Genomic DNA, 14,337 nt, shown 5'->3' with positions numbered 1-14,337 from the left:
GTTTTTTTTTTTTTTGGTTTTAATGCTCGAGAATCTAATATGATTTGTCAATTGGGTTTCTGGCCCAAGCCCAATCCAAACCGATAAAATGAAACTACGTCGGTTTATTTTATTGTCAACCAAACATAGTTTATGATGCAATTTAACTTTATGGGTTGTACATGTATGTAGCTTGAGAAACACTTTATAGGTGAAACAAAGGAAAAAGAAAGAAAAAGTAATGATGCTGGATTTTGAAGCATCTTTGATCTCAAGTTTGCTTTTTCAGAATCCACCTTTCACTTAACTAAACTAATGTAACACCTCACATATTATATTAATCGAATGCAAAAAAAAAAAAAAAATACATGTTAGGCAATTACTACTAATATTTACGTGTAAAAGTTTGTTGTTGCCTTGTTGGTTTAGCTCTGCGGCTAAGTTAGCACTGCCAAATTTTGTGAGCCCCCTAGAAGGCTAGAACTAGTGAATAAAAAAAAATACTAATAAAAACTGGAAAAAAAAGTAACTAATAAAAGTTTAGGAGCCACGTTATGGGAGTCTCAGGGGCATTTACGGAGAATCATGACCTATATAAACAAGCTTCTTCTTCTGATCACCACCGTCACAATTAATTTCCCCGCAATTCCATACACATTCCCCACAACCACAACCACAACCACAGTGTGAGGAGCGAACCTGAAAAAGTTACGTAGCTCCACTCCTGACTCCTCCACATAAGGTACGATCAACGGACGTTTATTATTAATTAGCTTCTCTCTTTGTAATCCGAGATCTTCCTATTAGGTTTCCGCCATTTGATTAATCTCTCCGTTTAATAATATTACGTGTTTGCCGTCGATTTGGATCTCAAATTCGTCTACTTTTTTTGTAATAGAATTTCCGATCTGAATGCTTGTGTTGATATTGTTACGCTCCGGTTCGGTTTTGGGTTTATTTATGCACTCTGTTTGATCTATGTTGGTTTGTGATCCGCCAAAATTCACATAATTTATGCACTCTTTTCTTCGACTCTTCCTTAAACCGGTGGTTTCAATTGCATGTAACCAGATCTGCGTTTTTTTTTTTCTGTGTGATTCCTGTAATTTTTCTATTGCTCTACTTGAATTGCTTATGGGACTAAACCATGAATTCTGCATCTTCAGTTTCTTTACTGTACCGGATCTGACTTACTTACTGCATCCACCAACCTTGTTGCTTTCCAATACTTAAAAAGCTTTTATCTTGCATTTCTATTTCATATACACTATACAGTGCTCTAATTCTTGGATCTGAGATGCTTATATCAAACCTCTGAATTTATGTTTTTCCTTTGCAGATTAAATTAAAAATGGTGAAGATCTGCTGTATTGGAGCTGGGTATGTTGGTGGTCCAACTATGGCCGTCATTGCTTTAAAATGTCCTAACGTTGAAGTAGCTGTTGTTGATATCTCTGTACCACGTATCACTGCTTGGAACAGCGACCAGCTCCCAATCTATGAGCCAGGTCTCGATGAAGTTGTCAAGCAATGCCGTGGCAAGAACCTTTTCTTCAGTACTGATGTTGAGAAACACGTCAGAGAAGCTGATATCGTCTTTGTCTCTGTTAATACCCCTACCAAGACTCGTGGTCTTGGAGCTGGTAAAGCTGCTGACTTGACTTACTGGGAAAGCGCTGCTCGTATGATCGCTGATGTTTCGGTTTCAGACAAGATTGTTGTCGAGAAATCAACCGTTCCTGTCAAAACCGCTGAAGCTATCGAGAAGATCCTTACACACAACAGTAAAGGAATCAAGTTCCAGATTCTCTCTAACCCTGAGTTCCTTGCTGAAGGAACTGCTATTGAAGATCTTTTCCATCCTGACCGTGTTCTGATCGGTGGTCGTGAGACCCCTGAAGGGTTTAAAGCTGTCAATGCCTTGAAAGATGTTTATGCTCAGTGGGTTCCAGAAGATAGAATCCTAACTACTAATCTCTGGTCCGCTGAGCTCACCAAGCTTGCTGCCAATGCCTTCTTAGCTCAAAGAATCTCATCTGTCAATGCTATGTCTGCTCTCTGTGAAGCCACTGGTGCTAACGTCACTGAAGTCTCCTTTGCTGTTGGTAAAGACTCTAGAATCGGTCCCAAGTTCTTGAACTCCAGTGTCGGTTTTGGCGGCTCCTGTTTCCAGAAAGATATCCTCAACTTGGTCTACATCTGTGAATGCAACGGCCTCCCTGAAGTTGCGGAATACTGGAAACAAGTCATCAAGATCAATGACTACCAGAAAACTCGGTTTGTAAACCGCATTGTCTCCTCAATGTTCAACACAGTTTCCAACAAAAAGATTGCTGTCCTCGGATTCGCCTTCAAGAAAGACACTGGTGACACGAGAGAGACTCCAGCCATTGATGTCTGCAAAGGTTTGTTAGGAGACAAAGCCCGAATTAGCATCTACGATCCGCAAGTCACTGAAGAACAGATCCAAAGAGACTTAACCATGAACAAGTTCGACTGGGACCATCCACTTCACCTCCAACCCATGAGTCCAACCACCGTGAAACAAGTCTCAGTCGCTTGGGACGCTTATGCTGCCACCAAAGACGCCCACGGAATCTGCTTGCTAACTGAGTGGGACGAGTTTAAGACACTTGACTATGAGCGGATCTTTGAAAATATGCAGAAACCAGCGTTTGTCTTCGATGGAAGAAATGTTGTTGATGCAGAGAAGCTGAGGAAGATAGGGTTTATTGTTTACTCTATTGGTAAGCCATTGGACCAGTGGCTCAAGGACATGCCTGCTCTTGCTTAGCTTTGAGTCTTATTCTCAAGATTTGGATTGCTTTTTCTCTATATATATGTTGGTTATATCAAATAATTTTGTTCTGTTTCTTTTTGATGAGACATTTTCCAATACTTTATCATATGTTTGGTTAGAAAGAGAGACTAGATTTGGTTATTATCGCTAACCACCTTGTACGTTGGATATCAAATTTGTAAGCTTCTCAAACATTTTCAATATATAAACCTTTTACTGTTTTTCAGATTACTGTTTAATATATGATATTGTGGAAGATATAAACTAAAGATGATTATTAATTTCCTATTTTTAAAAAATATTGTTAGAACGAGATACAGGTAAACCAAAATACATGAGTAAACCAAAAATTGACCAAAGCTTATTAAACCAAACAAAGTAGCTAAGCCAATTTAAACATAATCGATATTGTGAACCAGAGAATCCTGTCACAGAATCCGGCAAAGGAGAAGGAGAGAGAGGGTATGATGATGCTAAGGCAAACGTCGAGAAAGGCTTTTCTAGGGCTACGGGCGTCTCCACTAGGGTTAGGGCGTCGCTTGTACCACGAGAATGTGATCGACCACTTTGAAAACCCTAGGAACGTCGGATCCTTCAACAGGAACGACCCTGACGTTGGCACAGGATTGGTAGGAGCTCCTGCCTGCGGGGACCTCATGAGCCTCCAGATTAAGGTCGATGATTCCGGTCAGATCATTGATACTCGATTCAAGACCTTTGGCTGTGGCTCTGCTATCGCCTCTTCTTCCGTTGGTATGTCTTCAAGATAGGGTTTTTAATTTTGATCTATTCGTTAGTCGCTCATGATCAGAGTCAGGGATAAGTAGGCAATTTTTGATTTGTATGTTTTTGGTTTGTTTGTTCAGCTTCTGAATGGATCAAGGGCAAAACCATAGAGGAAGTTTTGACCATCAAGAACGCGTAAGTGCCCTATTTTTACAATCTGCCAAAGCATGTTTCTGTTCATGTCGCTCAAAGAAGTTTTGACTATGTTTGGAATATCTCAAGTCTAGTGATATGATACTGGTTAAGTAAGTTGAACATTTGGATGGATGAGTCATTTTGTTTAGGAAATCTTAAATTCGCAGGGAAATCGCAAAGCATCTAAGGTTGCCACCGGTCAAGCTACATTGCAGTATGCTTGCAGAGGACGCGATCAAGTCCGCCGTCAGAAACTACAAGGAGAAGCAAGCAAAGGCTACTGCTGCCACTGAAGTAGAAACTGTCGAGGCCTGAATCCACTAATACTATATGCCGCATTTTGCTGTTGCTTCTGCTGATGAATTACAAGTTGCAAGGAGAGGTGTGTTTGGTTTGGTTGTTTTATGCTTACCTTTCAACTGTTTTAGTTATGTTCTTTGAATAAAATAGCTGAGCATGTTTATTAGCTATTGATTCAGTTGAGTCATTCTTCCGCATTGTGAGTGATATTTCTTTCTTTAGTGTTTTATGGGAAAAGAATTGTGCAGTGATCTTGATCATTTCAATTTTCAATCATATGATATGTAATGAAGGTAATTGAAAGCTCAAAGCCTAGACACGTCAAACTTTCTAGCTGAAACGAAAAGTTCTCTATAGACTAAAAAGCCAAAGTTACGAAACTAGCCCTTTGTTCCTTCCCTCGCTCTCCACACACACTTGTCAGTTCTGCTTATTGATTCTCCTCTGTTTCCCCACTTTCTCTCTTGCTCCCTCTCGCTCTCTTGCTTTCTTTAATCCGATTTTTTCATAGCATTACGTATCTTTCTTTGCCCCCCCCCCCCAACAGTTACTGCTCTGTCTCTCAACGATTTCTTTTGCGTTTTCTCCGGAAAGGTGACGGCCTTTGTAGCTGTTTCTCTACGCTCATCTTTCTTGGGTAATGAGCGTAATTCACTTCGCCCGCATCTCTGCTTTCCAACAAGCTTCGTTTTAATGGAAGACCATCATCAAGAATTCGAGAAGCCCATCTTCGAATTCGTCCCTAACAAGCTCAGAAACTCTCGAGTTTCGAGAAACCGCAAGATGAAGAATGGCTTCAGAGAATCTATGAGTCAGTGCGAAGAGCTCTCTTGCTACTACGGATTGAGGGAGAACCCTAAGAAAACCCAGAAATCTCTACTCGTTCATCCAAGGACGAATAAGAAGAGTTTGATTCGATGCACAGAGTGTGGGAAAGGGTTTCTTTACGAGAAATGTCTGATGAATCATCGCCAAGTGACGCATTCTGAAGAATCTGTGAGAACAAGTTTGTTGTGTAGCTTCAGTGTTGTTCAGAAGAGAAAGAGATCGAAGAGAGTTTCCAGGTACAAGAAGAAGAGTACTCCATTCTCTGTTTCTTCTTCTTCTTCTTCGTTTACAATGTTTCCTGTTTCTGTGGATGATGATGGGGAGTTATTAGAAGTCGCTGAGTCTCTGATTCTGTTGTCTATGAGTGGTGGTAAGTTCTTGAATGGTTTGGAACTCTTTGGTAAAGCTTTGGATTCGAATCAGAGAGTATCTGGATATGGGTTTTCGAGGAATGAGCAAAAACTTGTTGCTGAAGCTGTGGATGGAGACGGTGAAGAATCTGATGGAAGTTCGAAGGAGCTTTCGGATTTCTTGGCAGACAAGAAGGCCAGGGAAGACGATGAATCGGGTCAGCAGAAGCAGGTAGGAGCTGAAATGCTCAGAGAAGAAACCGAACAGAAACTTGTTCGTCAAGAAACTTTCTTTGAAGATTCAGATTCAGGAAATAAAGGTTTTCAGATGAACATTGATGAGCATCGGTGTGGGCTCTGTGACAAGGTTTTCTCGACTTATCAAGCTCTTGGTGGTCATCAGACATTTCACAGAATAAGAAACAAGTCAAAAAGTCAAACCAAGAGATGCAGAGACGAATCAGTACTGGAAGTTGGAAGCTGAGATTAATGGGTCAGTGACGTTGAGACGTAAAGTGCAGAGTGTGCTCAAGGGCAAGGCTTTAGGTCAGTTCAGGCAAGAAGTGTCACAACACGAGATCAAATGATGGAGAGAACCTTTGGATTCGATGTGAATGTTACTATATGGTTACTTGTGGAATGGAAAATTTGAGCTGGAGTATTAAAGAGACGTAGCTCTGGGTCTCTTTCTCTTATGAAGTTTTGGTGTTGAAACTCAATTGTGTCTTGTTATGTGTGATGTTTTTTTTGTAGTTTGGTACGTAGAGGAGACTTTGTTTTAGTAGTCTTTAATTTCACAAATGGGTATTCAAAGTTGTACAGCGGCATTTTTTTTTTTTTTTTGCTCATTTCACATCACATGTTCAAATTCTCTAATCCATTTGCTTTGTTTCTCGAAGAAATATGAAATTTTCTTTCAAATCTAACCCTTTAGTTTCCACGTTTTGAATGTGTCACTCACTTTAAAATCGGAACAAGAGTCTTGGGGATCAAATTAATACAATCATAAACAAATCTTATGAAAACTCATAAATTCCTGGTTTGATACCGGTTAAATTTTAACAATACACGACATAATGTTGGTATGATATCGCAAAATTGAGCTGAAAGATCATATCGAGGTATTGTTTCTTCAAACTTCAATCTTATGTCTTTGACCGTATCACTATCAGGTATAGTGTCGGTTGGTCTTCGCATTAAAATGAAAACTTTTCAAATAGTTTGGCGAATGTTCATTTATATAAATGAAATCAAATAAAAGAAAATTCATATATATACTAAAATTCGTACGGAAATTTCTAATTTATATTCAGGATCATTATTATTGACGTGGTGAAATAAAAAAATCAGATTTTCCTAATTGTATACTTTTCCTTTTGCTTCTCCTTTTGCGTCCACTTATTTCCATTTATATAAAAACACAGCTGTTAAAGAATAATATTTAGAAAATAGTATATTTTAACATATATTTTCAATATATTTTTTTTAATTTTTGTTCCAGTTTTATTATTATTTAATAGAATTCTGAAAATTCAAATGTGAATAATAAATAATTATTGCTTAAGCATGAAAGCCGGAAGAAACCTAAAATTAGCATAATATAGAAAACCCTAAACTCAAGGTGAAGACACCCAAATCCTTTAACACGGTTTTATCACATCCAAAAAAAAATTTGATTCATTTATAATTGAGATCCTTTAATTAATTACGATTCTTTTTTTTTTTTTTCTTCTCTTTTGGTTTTTTAATAGTAGTTTTTATATTTTGAGATCCACCGGCGACATCACTTTGGCAGAGGAAAAAAAAAAAGGCTTGATTTTTCTTCTTCTTCTTCTTCTTCTTCCTCCTCTTATATTTTGTCTTCTTCTTATTTGACAAGCTCATTGCTTTTGTCTTCGAAACCTTCTTGTAACACGAATTCGAGCTAAACCCATTTGGATTCTCGTATTCAATTTGCTAAAAGAGTCGGCGGGAATCTCAAAAATTCCGAATTTTTGCTGGCTGTCGTTAAAATCCTAATGCGGTGTGAGAGAAGACGACTACAACGAATAAGAAGAGCGAATCAGAGTCTAAAATCATCGGATTTGGGAGTTACCCAGAAGGCTAGATCGGTAATCGAGATCGGAGGAGAAGAGAGGAAACGCGTCGTAGGGAGGTGATGTTTTTGAGTTGGGGATTGGGTGGAATTATTAGGGTTTTAAACGATTCGGTTGATCTGATAACGACACTGGGGCTGCAAGATCAAGGATGCAGCTTCACATATCGCCTAGCATGAGAAGCATTACGATTTCGAGCAGCAATGAGTTTATTGATTTGATGAAGATCAAAGTCGCAGCTCGTCACATCTCTTACCGAACTCTCTTCCACACTATCTTAATCCTCGCCTTCTTGTTGCCTTTTGTCTTCATCCTTACCGCTGTTGTTACCCTTGAAGGTGTCAACAAGTGCTCCTCCTTTGGTAACCCCTACCCCCCTCCCTCTTCTTTATTCCGTTTTGTTAATATGGTTCGGATCTCGATACATCGTGTAGGATCTTGTTAAATTGTTTGGATCCAATTGGTTATGTCAACAAAGTTTCTTGCTTGGAATCAGTTGAGCTTCAATTGTATCATAGTATGAAGCTTCGAGCTCAGATTAATGGCATTTTGTTTGACTATCAAGTTTGATTAATTCCATTGTTGTGTTTGTGTGTGTGAAGTAAAAGTTACATATACAGTATTAGTATTACTAAATCAGAACCTGATACTGATGAGATGAATCTTAGAGTTGTTCCCTTTTCGCTTGTAGTTCATATGCTTAGCTTTGCCACCCAAAATCCTTAGTTGAATATCTTCCTAATTATGTTCATGTGATGAGCTCATGAAAGTTTTTTCTTTTTTGTCTATTCTTGTCTTTTTTGCTTCAGATTGTTTTGGGAGGCGGTTAGGACCACGTCTTCTTGGTAGGGTAGATGATTCAGAGGTGAGTGATTGCTTCTTTTCAGATGTTTTACAATTCAGATTTTTTCTGTATCATTATGTTAAGTCGGGTTTTCTTTTCCTTTTCTCACGTTCTGTCACAGCAGAGACTAGTTAGAGATTTTTACAAAATTTTAAATGAAGTAAGCACTCAAGAAATTCCAGATGGTTTAAAGCTTCCAGATTCTTTTAGTCAACTTGTTTCGGATATGAAGAACAACCACTACGATGCCAAAACATTTGCACTCGTGCTTCGAGCTATGGTACAGTCTGTAACCTTCAATTCAATGTTAAGTTGTGGATTTATCCAAAAATGTGTATTTGATTTTATTACTCTTTTCTGAACAGGTAGAGAAGTTTGAAAGGGATTTAAGGGAATCCAAATTTGCAGAACTTATGAACAAACACTTTGCTGCAAGTTCAATCCCAAAAGGAATTCACTGTCTCTCTTTAAGACTAACCGATGAATATTCCTCCAATGCTCATGCCCGTAGACAGCTTCCTTCCCCGGAGCTTCTCCCTGTTCTCTCAGACAATGCTTACCACCATTTCGTTCTAGCTACAGACAATATCTTGGCTGCCTCGGTTGTGGTCTCATCCGCTGTTCAATCATCTTCAAAACCCGAGAAAATTGTCTTCCATGTTATCACTGACAAGAAAACCTATGCGGGTATGCATTCTTGGTTTGCGCTTAATTCTGTAGCTCCTGCGATTGTTGAAGTCAAAAGTGTTCATCAGTTTGACTGGTTAACAAGAGAGAATGTTCCGGTTCTCGAAGCTGTCGAAAACCATAACAGTATCAGAGATTATTACCATGGGAATCATATCGCTGGTGCCAACCTCAGCGAAACAACTCCTCGAACATTTGCTTCGAAGTTGCAATCAAGAAGTCCCAAATACATATCTTTGCTCAACCATCTTAGAATATATCTACCAGAGGTAAAAAAATATTGTCCTTTTAACTTCAATTTTTTTTGCCTTTTGCATGGCTTACTGTCTTGGGATTGAGAATATGAAGGTAAATGTTTGTTTGGTTTGCCTTTTTGACAGCTTTTTCCGAACTTAGACAAGGTAGTGTTCTTAGATGATGATATAGTGATACAGAAAGATCTATCTCCGCTCTGGGATATTGACCTTAACGGAAAGGTTAATGGAGCTGTTGAGACTTGTCGAGGAGAAGACGTATGGGTTATGTCAAAGCGTCTTAGGAACTACTTCAATTTCTCTCACCCGCTCATCGCAAAGCATTTGGATCCAGAAGAATGTGCTTGGGCTTATGGAATGAATATCTTCGATCTACGGACTTGGAGGAAGACAAATATCAGAGAAACTTATCATTCTTGGCTTAAAGAGGTAAAAACATCAGAGAAGCCTGCAATATTTTTGAGTTTAAAGATTCGAAGATTGGCAAATCCTTGATTTTGCTTCTGGTGTTGATTTTTGATGTGCAGAATCTGAAGTCAAATCTAACAATGTGGAAACTTGGGACATTGCCTCCTGCACTAATAGCATTTAAAGGTCATGTTCAGCCAATAGATTCGTCTTGGCATATGCTTGGATTAGGTTATCAAAGCAAGACCAACTTAGAAAATGCAAAGAAAGCTGCAGTGATTCATTACAATGGCCAATCAAAGCCGTGGCTCGAGATAGGGTTCGAGCATCTTAGACCCTTCTGGACAAAACATGTTAACTACTCCAATGATTTCATTAAGAATTGTCATATCTTGGAATAGCAAATAGAAAGCTTTCAGATAGTCTTGAAGCAGAGTGGATATTTCGCGGGTTCTGCAAATTTACTCGAATTTTAGCTGGACAGTGGAAACCAGTTGCAGAGGAGCTGGAGGAAGAGAAAAAGAGATATAAAGATTCATTCTTCTGTAAAAATAGAAGGTACCCTTTTTGAGATTCTTTTTGGTTTTGAAGTAAAGATTCCAATCTTGGATCTGTTATAAGAACAGGAAAGGTTTCTCAGAAGAAATTAGACTTTGGTCATGATCAGAACAGTCCAAGGACCAAACAACACACTGTTGCAGATCCACTTGTACTCTTTTTTATTTATTATTTTTTTGGTTCAATTTTTAACAGTCAAATTCCAAATTTTTTGTTTTTACTATTTTGATTTCATTAGGTTTTAGGGATTTTATATGGACATTATTGCTTTGTTAAGGTCCCTATTGGATCAATCATGAGATTTTTCTTGATGCAGAAGTTTTTTTTTGGCAGATTCAATTTACTTATCTCCTTGTCCTCCTTATCTCTCTCTATTTGATCTCATTGTTGAGATAAGATATCTAACTAAAATTATGAATTTATGACATATTCACAAATTCATTATTCATAAGAAAAAAAATTATGGTGCACTTAAATTCAAATATTGAGGTAAATACTAGAAACCACATATTTTTTAGATAATAATTTAATATCATGTGTAAGAATATTACAAGTAGAAATTGGTAATCACATAAGGTTGACTTGATTTTTTTTTTATAATAAAAATGAAACAAATAAAGATAACTTACCAATTATTAGCAAATTTGATGATTAAATAATAAAAACACTGTTGATGGATGGATAAATAAAAAAAACACTGCTTTCTTATTTTTAGGGCAGATGTTAAAAATGATGTGATGAAGAAAGCTTAGAAAGGTAATTTTTGTTTAGTGTAATTGCTATGATATGTCCCAACAGTTTCTTCACAAGAAGCAAAAAGCTTACACATGCAAGTAATTAAAAATTGTTGTAAAATAAAAAAAAAAAGTGTATTCAAGAAATTGTTAACAAAGAAAATAATTAAAATTGGATTTGATCGATTGAGTAAAATAGTAATGCGTTCTTTCCACGTGACTTTGACAAAAAAACAAATAGAAGAATCGTCTTGGTTTCATATACAATATGCTTTGAGAGAAGAGAAGAGAAGAGAGAGAGATGGGCAATTTGATAGGCGCATAGATGGGAAGAATCTCAGATAAAAATGGAAGCTTTGACCGCCATTGATTCTTCTCATCAACCACAACACTCACGACATCATCTCTTGTTGTTGATCTCTTCTATTTCTTCTTCTCTCTGATGCGTGTTCTTGATTCATCGGCTCTCAGATCAGTCACAGAGCCCCCAAGTAAGGTTTTTGATTCTCTAGATTACACACACACACACACCTACACCTATGACCTAACCACCTGACCTAATTAAAGGCTTTTTCTTTTTCCGGCTTCCTATCATCAAATCTGGGGGTTTTAAAGTTTACTCCTTTTTTTGGGAGATTTCCTCTGTTTTGTTCATTCTTTTAGATCCCTTTCTTCTAATTTAAATTTTCTTCAATCTTTTCAAAATGCTAATCTATTATCTCTGTATCCTTTCAGAATCCTCTGCTTAATTGCTTTTTTGCATGCGATTCATTTATTATCAGATTCTGTTTATTACAAGATCATCCATCTATTTAAACCCTGTTTCATCTTCACACTTATTGAAGAAAAGATTGTTCCTTTTTGGCTCATTGCAGATAGGATACAGAGCGAACAAGGTCCTGTTTGGGATTTGGTCCATAGAGAAACTGTCAAGCGTCTTTTGAGATTTTGTTTTGTGGTTTGAGGGAAAGTTTTTGTGGGCTTGTTTGTTGGTTTGGTTGGTTGGTTCTTGGATAGATGGCAGAAGTATATAATCAACTAGAGATCAAGTTTCGTTTAACCGATGGTTCTGATATCGGTCCTAAAGCATTCCCTGATGCTACAACTGTTTCGGCATTGAAGGAAACTGTTATCTCTGAATGGCCAAGAGGTCAGTTCTCGTTTTTATATATTTATGCTTACTTACTCTTATGGCTTTTGTGTTTTGAGATTGTAAAAGCTTGAATCTTCTTGGAACAATGGTTTGGTCGTTATGAGAATCATGTCCCACTAGGATATCTTATGCATTATCAAATTTCAGATTCTTAGAATGTTACTCACCATGCCTAGAACTGTACTTATTCTTGTGATTGCTTCGTTAGGGAAAATTACTTGTTCTGTTATCCACACAAACTTGTGTTCAACGCTTTGTTACTGATCATACATACCACTTGTCATTTTGTTATGTTGTGTTATACTCATGATAGAGAAAGAGAATGGGCCGAGAACAGTGAAAGAGGTGAAGTTGATAAGCGCAGGGAAGGTATTGGAGAACAACAAGACGGTTAAAGATTACCGAAGTCCAGTCTCTAATCTCGTAGGCGCAGTCACCACAATGCACGTTATCATCCAACCTCCCGTTACTGAAAAAGGTAAAACATTCTTTAGATTCTTCTCGTTTTTTTCTAGCTCCTCAAAGAGACAGCAGCGTCTACTTTAGCATCAAATTTTGTTCTCGACCTGACAGAGAGATGTTACGATGTTTGAAACAGAAAAGAAGCCTAAAGGTGACCCGAAGATGAACAAATGCGTCTGTGCAGTCATGTAAGAGAGTAGCAAAATCTCAAGAGAGAGTCAGATTTCTGGTCCTTTTAAGTTTGGTCCCTGATGTGGTTGGTATAGATTGTTTACTAATACAGATACGAAATTAAAAGAGTATTGAACCATTTTTTTTTAGATAAGTATAAATCAAAAGCTCTTCTCTAGCTTGTTGCAAAAGTAAATTATAGTGTAGTAATGATTCAGATCCTCTTTAAGACACAAGAAGACTCTGTTTTAGCTATATTTCTGAGCTCCTCTGCATCTGGAACCCTTTGTGTTTCGTCTAAGAATTTTAACATAGCAGGATTGTCAATTGTGAGACTAAACTAGAATATCTAGCTCCCAATCATTGGTAGAGATGATTTAGTAGATCGTTCACTGTTTGCAGAGAATTGTTTGACTAAACTCGCAAACAACAAATGAAATGATAATGTATCATCAGGATTTAGCATTGAAAGAAAAAGAAAAAACAAACGAATAAAACAACTCAAAAGCAAATCAAGCATAAAACATTAAAAGGAACAGAGGCGATACAAGTAGAGTATCATGGGAAGAACCAACGAGCATTAGAGAATGGTAAGGAAGAGAAGACGCATTGTGGCAAAGGTTCCATCTTTTGGGTGGTGAGATCATAGACAAATATGTGGTGTGGATCCTTTTTATCATGATCGATGCCACTGAAATAGATAGAGTTCCTTTTGATCCCTGGGATGCCATTTGCGATAACGGTGATGCCCATGTCATAGATCAGTGCTTCATCTCCCAAAGAATCTATTTTCACCCACTTGCCACCCACTTGGTTTGTCTTGTAGATGCGAAAATACCATGTGTTGCAGTGTTGTACTATACTTGATACCATCAAAAAATCTCCGGACACTGTGACTGCAATGCGTGTCCTGGAGTCACGTAACTTTTCCCAATAGAGTTCATCATCTTCTTCATTAGGAAAAGAGGGGAAATCGTAATGATTGAAGCAAAAATAGTCAAGAGACACATCTCCATCTTTGCGTAGATTAATTATCTCCTGATAAATCCCAAATATTGACAAGATCACTGGCATAGTGAAGGTAGAGCTTTTGATCCTTGTGATTATAGACAAAATCTTCATAATATTCGAAGAGAGGAAGGTCGTGCCACTTGTTATCTCCTTTCTTGGTAAACACACAAGAGCGCAACATTACAACTAGGTAATCTTTGGTTTTGTTATCTATCCGAAACCAAGCTCGGTCGTATTGTAAGCATCCTAAACTAAAAGATTGAGTATCGGGTAGATCAATCCTCTCACCTGTTAACGGATTGAGAATGTAGAGATGCATAAGAGGATTCAACAACAAGAGCCAGCTACCACAAGTCGTCAGACAACGACTCTTGGCAAACTCAACACCAAGATCTCTACTTCTGTAAACTTTGTCTTCATCCTCCGGAACGAACAACACACAACTACTGTTGTTGTTGATGGCTTCCTCGTTGGGAGGGAAGAGAATCAGCCATGGAATCTGATTTTGGTTAGGGACGCAGCCTCTCGAAGTAGAGTGCCACGAAGAACAAACCGATTTAGCTCGATTAAGAGATGTGAAACTCAATCGTTTGAAAACACATCTCAGCAAGTCGGGACATAACTCCGACCAGTTTGCAACCCCCGGAACTTCTTCTCTTTGTCTCCCACGATTAGCTTTTTTTTTGCTCGGGTCCATTGCTGCTCAAACAAGGTTTCGATCTCGTTAATGTAACCCTACTACATAAATGAGATGATTTTTTTTTTTTTTTTTTTTTTTTTT

At 37.8% G+C, this 14,337-nt stretch overlaps 6 protein-coding genes across 7 annotated transcripts; 5 read left to right on the top strand and 1 right to left on the bottom strand.

Moving 5' to 3' along the window:
• On the top strand, positions 345-3,005 carry LOC104763762 (UDP-glucose 6-dehydrogenase 3-like). The gene is made up of 2 exons (XM_010487135.2): positions 345-721; positions 1,319-3,005. The coding sequence occupies exon 2, from the start codon at positions 1,331-1,333 to the stop codon at positions 2,771-2,773; it is 1,443 nt and encodes a 480-aa protein (XP_010485437.1). The 5' UTR covers positions 345-721; positions 1,319-1,330; the 3' UTR covers positions 2,774-3,005.
• Positions 3,198-4,260, top strand: LOC104763761 (iron-sulfur cluster assembly protein 2-like). The gene is made up of 3 exons (XM_010487134.1): positions 3,198-3,532; positions 3,646-3,700; positions 3,868-4,260. Exons 1-3 carry the CDS (start codon positions 3,244-3,246, stop codon positions 4,013-4,015), a joined length of 492 nt encoding a protein of 163 aa, XP_010485436.1. The 5' UTR covers positions 3,198-3,243; the 3' UTR covers positions 4,016-4,260.
• LOC104767287 lies at positions 4,694-5,662 on the top strand. The gene has a single exon (XM_010491332.1). It carries the CDS (start codon positions 4,694-4,696, stop codon positions 5,660-5,662), a length of 969 nt encoding a protein of 322 aa, XP_010489634.1.
• On the top strand, positions 6,933-10,359 carry LOC104763760 (probable galacturonosyltransferase 13). Of its 2 annotated transcripts, none has more exons than XM_010487132.2 (6): positions 6,933-7,636; positions 8,084-8,139; positions 8,240-8,398; positions 8,484-9,074; positions 9,186-9,488; positions 9,587-10,359. In XM_010487132.2, exons 1-6 carry the CDS (start codon positions 7,426-7,428, stop codon positions 9,866-9,868), a joined length of 1,602 nt encoding a protein of 533 aa, XP_010485434.1. In that variant the 5' UTR covers positions 6,933-7,425; the 3' UTR covers positions 9,869-10,359. The 2 variants fall into 2 exon arrangements, with proteins under 2 accessions (XP_010485434.1, XP_010485435.1); XM_010487133.2 differs by having other exon boundaries at positions 6,935-7,636; positions 8,243-8,398.
• On the top strand, positions 10,991-12,802 carry LOC104763759 (membrane-anchored ubiquitin-fold protein 1). The gene is made up of 4 exons (XM_010487130.2): positions 10,991-11,250; positions 11,635-11,909; positions 12,226-12,390; positions 12,511-12,802. The coding sequence occupies exons 2-4, from the start codon at positions 11,777-11,779 to the stop codon at positions 12,564-12,566; spliced, it is 354 nt and encodes a 117-aa protein (XP_010485432.1). The 5' UTR covers positions 10,991-11,250; positions 11,635-11,776; the 3' UTR covers positions 12,567-12,802.
• On the bottom strand, positions 12,944-14,253 carry LOC104767286 (putative F-box protein At4g17565). Its single transcript, XM_010491331.2, has one exon. The coding sequence runs from the start codon at positions 14,251-14,253 to the stop codon at positions 13,573-13,575; it is 681 nt and encodes a 226-aa protein (XP_010489633.1). The 3' UTR covers positions 12,944-13,572.

Source organism: Camelina sativa, chromosome 19, assembly GCF_000633955.1.
Source record: "Camelina sativa cultivar DH55 chromosome 19, Cs, whole genome shotgun sequence".
NCBI lineage: Eukaryota > Viridiplantae > Streptophyta > Magnoliopsida > Brassicales > Brassicaceae > Camelina > Camelina sativa.
This window is presented reverse-complemented; position numbering and strand designations above follow the sequence as displayed.

Excerpts from the sequence above, each read along its gene's own strand:
- LOC104767287 (XM_010491332.1), top strand. The coding sequence starts at position 4,694 with ATGGAAGACCATCATCAAGAATTCGAGAAGCCCATCTTCGAATTCGTC.
- LOC104763759 (XM_010487130.2), top strand. The coding sequence starts at position 11,777 with ATGGCAGAAGTATATAATCAACTAGAGATCAAGTTTCGTTTAACCGAT. Across the intron at positions 11,910-12,225 it reads TATCTCTGAATGGCCAAGAG|AGAAAGAGAATGGGCCGAGA; the intron begins GTCAGTTCTCGT and ends TACTCATGATAG. Across the intron at positions 12,391-12,510 it reads ACCTCCCGTTACTGAAAAAG|AAAAGAAGCCTAAAGGTGAC; the intron begins GTAAAACATTCT and ends TGTTTGAAACAG.
- LOC104763761 (XM_010487134.1), top strand. The coding sequence starts at position 3,244 with ATGATGATGCTAAGGCAAACGTCGAGAAAGGCTTTTCTAGGGCTACGG. Across the intron at positions 3,533-3,645 it reads TATCGCCTCTTCTTCCGTTG|CTTCTGAATGGATCAAGGGC; the intron begins GTATGTCTTCAA and ends TTGTTTGTTCAG. Across the intron at positions 3,701-3,867 it reads GTTTTGACCATCAAGAACGC|GGAAATCGCAAAGCATCTAA; the intron begins GTAAGTGCCCTA and ends TTAAATTCGCAG.
- LOC104763760 (XM_010487132.2), top strand. The coding sequence starts at position 7,426 with ATGCAGCTTCACATATCGCCTAGCATGAGAAGCATTACGATTTCGAGC. Across the intron at positions 7,637-8,083 it reads CAACAAGTGCTCCTCCTTTG|ATTGTTTTGGGAGGCGGTTA; the intron begins GTAACCCCTACC and ends TTTTTGCTTCAG. Across the intron at positions 9,489-9,586 it reads ATCATTCTTGGCTTAAAGAG|AATCTGAAGTCAAATCTAAC; the intron begins GTAAAAACATCA and ends TTTGATGTGCAG.
- LOC104767286 (XM_010491331.2), bottom strand. The coding sequence starts at position 14,253 with ATGGACCCGAGCAAAAAAAAAGCTAATCGTGGGAGACAAAGAGAAGAA.
- LOC104763762 (XM_010487135.2), top strand. The coding sequence starts at position 1,331 with ATGGTGAAGATCTGCTGTATTGGAGCTGGGTATGTTGGTGGTCCAACT.